Source organism: Galeopterus variegatus, unplaced genomic scaffold, assembly GCF_000696425.1.
Source record: "Galeopterus variegatus unplaced genomic scaffold, G_variegatus-3.0.2 Scaffold96, whole genome shotgun sequence".
In the NCBI taxonomy this organism is placed as follows: Eukaryota; Metazoa; Chordata; class Mammalia; order Dermoptera; family Cynocephalidae; genus Galeopterus; species Galeopterus variegatus.
The window spans coordinates 599,743-604,406 of NW_007726207.1; the positions used below are offsets into that span (position 1 = coordinate 599,743).

Genomic DNA, 4,664 nt, shown 5'->3' on the forward strand with positions numbered 1-4,664 from the left:
CTCTTCCGATCTGGGTCTGTCGGGAAGATGGCGACCCCGGGCATGAGCTGGCAGCAGCACTATTACGGCGGCTCGGCGGCCGGGGCGGCGAAATTCGCGCCCTCGCCGGCAGCCGCGCAGCTGGCCGGGCACAGCATGGACTACAGCCAGGACATGCACCTGAAGATGAGCAAGAAAATCGCCCAGCTCACCAAGGTAGGGAGCGCGGCGGCGGCGACCCCGGGCGGGCCGCGTCCCGCTCACCTGCCCGCCGGGAGGCGGCGCGTCCTGCCCCGGGCCAGTGCAGGGAGCTTTCGAGAGAAGCGACAGCGCAGACTTACCGCCAAAGGCTTTCAAACTTCGGTGGAACGCTGGCGACGTGAACTTAAAGTAGACAGCACGACGGCGTGGCTGGGTTTATGGGATGTGCACCCCGTTGTCCTTTAGGGGCAAGCCAGCACAGAACAAATTAGGATTTACTTTCTTTATTGCACGATAGTAAATCACTTTCCTGTTGCTGTCATGCATCTGCCGAAGCTCCGCGAGGCATCACACTACAGTACCGTAGGAAGTCCAGTACCGTAGGAAGTCCAGTACCGTATTTACCGAATGTGACCCTGATTCCTCGAAATTAATCAGTATCTTTCCTTGGTTACGTAGTTAACGGGAGAATAAACTTTCCAAGGAATATAAGAGGGTAAAACATACCTTAATGCCATTTTAGGGATTTAACGAGTCATTCCTTATCTTTACAAAATGTCAAATAAGGCTTATTAGATGAGTCACACTGTGTCTGCATTTAGTTAAGTATTTCAGTCATCAAAAGACGGTTTTCAAATAGCAAATAGCCTGAAAATTTGGCCAACTGAAGTTTAGGATGGTACCTAAATTAGTGAGCTCTTTTCCTAATGTGGTAAATGTTGATAATGAGAAAGAGTGACGCAAGAGCAATTCACACCAACTCTATTGCTCTGTTTATGATTTCACCAGCAATCTAGCAATGCCCATTAAGTGAGAAGAAGTGATTTGTGGTTGCTGAAAGTTAGTAGAGGTGATGTACCTTAATAGGTTTAAGCAGAGTCTGCTAACCAACCACTTGTTAGGAGTGTGGGTATGCTGAAGAGAGGTGGCGGTTGTGGGGGCCACGCTAGATAACCTTCAAAGTCTGACTTGACTCCAAAATTCTCATTGTATTATTCCATTGCTAGTTGGCACTTCTGAGAGAGTAGAGTAAGGCATTATAATTGGAAGAGAGGAAAGAAAGAAATGGGAGTGAAAAAGGAATGAAAAGAGGGAGTGAGGAAATGATTGAGGATAGAAAGAAAGATGACATGAAAGGACTAACGAATGCAGGAACAAATGGAAGAGCAAAAGAAAAGGTGCCAGTACATGACAGTAAACTCACCACACAAGACCAGGCGACGTGTTGTGGGGTTTTCTCTTTTTGTTGTTTGTTTTGTTTTTTGTTGTATGTCAGCACCATCTCTGATGTTGGTATGTGTCCAGTTTTTACTGTTTTCTCTTGTGACAGAGGGTCCCCAAATTAAGAGAAAGGAAGGTCTGGGAAGGAATGATAGTAGTGTGTCTATCAGTGCATTTACACATTTGGGGACCAAAAGCCAGGCCTCCTGCAGTAGTGTTTGATCTTCAGAATACTGATGTCCAGAATGAACCACATGAATATTTATTTATTCTAATTTTATCTTTTGATGTGTCCATAACATCCATTGTTCTTTTTTTAGATTGTAACCCCCTAGAGTCCTGTTATAAGTAACAGAAACACTCAATAAATTGATAGTGGGACTGTGTACTGTTTAATAAAAGCTGTTTCTCTTCTCTTCAGTATACTTCTTTCTTTTCTACTTATGCTTTTTCAATTTCTTGTTCTTTTACCAATAAGTAATTCAGCACCCCTGATAAGGGTAGGAGTATTGAGTGGAAGTTGCTATCATTTTCTCCCTTTCCACTGCCCACCTCAAACCTAGTGAGACAAGAGCGTGCTTCCCTGACAGTGCTCTCATCACTGCTTGGGTGCTGCATCTAATCTTTACTGAGTGGTACCTGGACTCTCTGATTTAGTGTTTGTGGTTACAGTCTCTAAACACTTGCCACTCCCTCTGTTAAGTACCTCAGACATTTAATCCCTTGTGCTAGGGTTTCTCAATGCGGCACTATTGACATTTTGGACTGGACAGTTCCTTGTTGGTGGGCTATCCTGTGCTTTTAGTATATTTAGCAGCATCCCTGCCACTACTTAGTGAGTGCCAGTAGCACTACCTGAAACACAGTCATGACAATAAACATGTGTTTAGACATTACCAGATTTTCCCTGTGGCAGGGTGGGGGCAAAGTCATCCCAGGTTAAGAACCATTGACCTGTACTGAAATATCTAGGGGTTCTGTTACCTTTTTTTTTTTTTTTTTAATAAGATAAGCCCTGAGAATGAAACAGTCTGGTAATAGGACTGTTACAGCTAATACCCTTCAGTTTCTGACAACATACAATAGGATCTGTTTCCCATATGTACCATTTTGGAAATTGTCACATTTTATAGTCACACTTATTGTAAGCATGAACTCATGAGTATATATAGACTGTTAGACAGAAAGTATACTAGTATCTGCTATATAGCATTTTCACTTGTGAAGAGTTTATTGATTTGCATTAGTAGAGGTATGTTAATGGAACTATGGTTGGAACTTGACAATAGCCTATATTTCAAAATTGGACATTATAAAGGTAACTGTTAAAAATGGATTTTATTTTGGAAAGAAGTCAGAACTCTTTAGCATTATAGTAGCAGTGTAAGTAAGAGCATGCCTTGGGAATCTGGTACACTGTCTTGAATTAAAACTCTCCACCATTTACTAATATTGTGACTTTGAACAAGTCACCAAATTCTGAGCCTCAGTTTTATTTTTTAAAATTAAAAAAAGAAAATTAAGGCAGCTGACTGGTACAGGGATTGAACCTGGACCTTGTTGTTATCAGCACTGTGCTCTAACCAACTGAACTAACTGGCTAGCTCCTGAGCCTCAGTTTTATAATTTTTAAAAGAGGGGTCATAATATCTATATTAAAGAGTTGTAATGGCACATACTAGGCTTTTAATTCAGGCTGTCACAGAAAAGACATAATTTATACCAATAAGCAAAGTTTTAGTAAAATATGGATAATAGTTTTAAAATACGCTTCTTTAAAAATCAACCATTCTGCATTTAATAGCATTACATATTGTATTTATTTGAGGGTTTTCTGCTAAACGCTTTAAAAATGTAAATAGTAATTTTTCTCCTAATTGAGTATCAAAGTTTAAAGGTTTCACATTTATTCTGCCTCGTAGTATAGTACTGAAAATACAGCATGCGTGTTTCAATGATTTGGCTGGCTATGAAAGGACAAGCATGAAAGTATATTATTATTTTGCACATAGTAAGGCTCAATATATTTTTTTATTTTATTTTATTTATTTATTTATTTTTTTCCTTTTTGTCTTTTTTCGTGTCCGGCAACGGATCACAACCCTCAGTGTCGCGCCCGTACCGGACCGGGACTGGCAACGGGATTGCAACCCTCGGTGTTGCTCCCACACCTCGCTCAGCCAGTGAGCGGGAACCGGTCTGCATGTGGGATCTGAACCCTTGGCGGGAGCGCCACCGCGCTCCCAAGCGGCGCACTGTAGCAGTGCGCCACCGGGCCAGCCCTCAATATATTTTTAACTAAAAAGAAGTCTTGGCTATCTGCATATTTGTTCACATCCTATTTCCTCAGAGCCTAACGTAGCAGCCTTTTTATTGTAAGGAGAATAGCAGTTCTCTAAGCACCTTTCATGAAAGGGGGACTTTGCTAATTGTTAGAGATACAGCAGAGGGAAAGACAGTCTCTGCCTTTTAAAGGGAGTCTAACATATGTAGGTCATCCATGTCAAATTTTAAGAATTAATATTAGATTCTTGAGTCATGTTGTGGCAAATTTCTGGAATTGTTAATGGCTAAACCATCTCAGGATAGGCGGAGAAACTGGATGGATTCAGTTATGTCTTATAAGGCAGCATTTGTGTACTTCTCTACTCTCCATTTTGTTGACTATGCTTTAGGTGGAAAAGCAAGACTTGTAGGATGTAATAATAAAAGAGTTTTAGTTTTTTTTTTTTTGTTTTTTTTTTTAAAGATGACCGGTAAGGGGATCTTAACCCTTGACTTGGTGTTGTCTGCACCACACTCTCCCAAGTGAGCTAACCGGCCATCCCTATATTGGGATCTGAACCCGTGGCGTTGGTGCTTTCAGCACCACACGCTCCCAAGTGAGCCACAGGCCAGCCCTATAAAAGAGCTTTAGTTTTGTCCCTTTCAAGTTATGCTGTGAGGCTGGTTCATCCTCTGCCATGGATGAACCTAACTTTTCTGGTTGCTCTTAGATAATACGAATGGTCCTTCAGTAACTAAGTAGCAAAAGTCTCAGTTCGATTATTTAAATATCCACTGCCAACAAGTAAAAACTCCAGACTAAACCTGAATTAAAGATGAAGCTTCTCAGGGCTGGCCCGGTGGCGCACTGGATAGTGCGCCGCTTGGGAAGCACGGCGGTGCTCCCACCCGAGGGTTCGGATCCCACATACAGACCAGTTCCTGCTCACTGGCTGAGCGAGGCGCGGGAGCAACACCGCGGGTTGCAACACCCCTCC

At 42.3% G+C, this 4,664-nt stretch overlaps 1 protein-coding gene across 8 annotated transcripts in view; it reads left to right on the forward strand.

Annotated features, from left to right (window-relative positions):
- The first annotated feature begins 18 nt into the window (after positions 1–18).
- The window catches only part of FAM184A (family with sequence similarity 184, member A), a 103,686-nt gene continuing 99,040 nt past the window's right edge, over positions 19–4,664 (forward strand). For all 8 annotated transcript variants that reach the window (XR_551262.1, XR_551264.1, XM_008583176.1 and 5 more), the window contains exon 1: positions 19–195. Coding sequence is in view for 6 of the 8 variants with exons in the window: in XM_008583176.1 (XP_008581398.1) it covers positions 28–195 (168 nt within the window). In the remaining 2 variants the exon portion in view is untranslated. The remainder of the gene's footprint in view (positions 196–4,664) is intronic.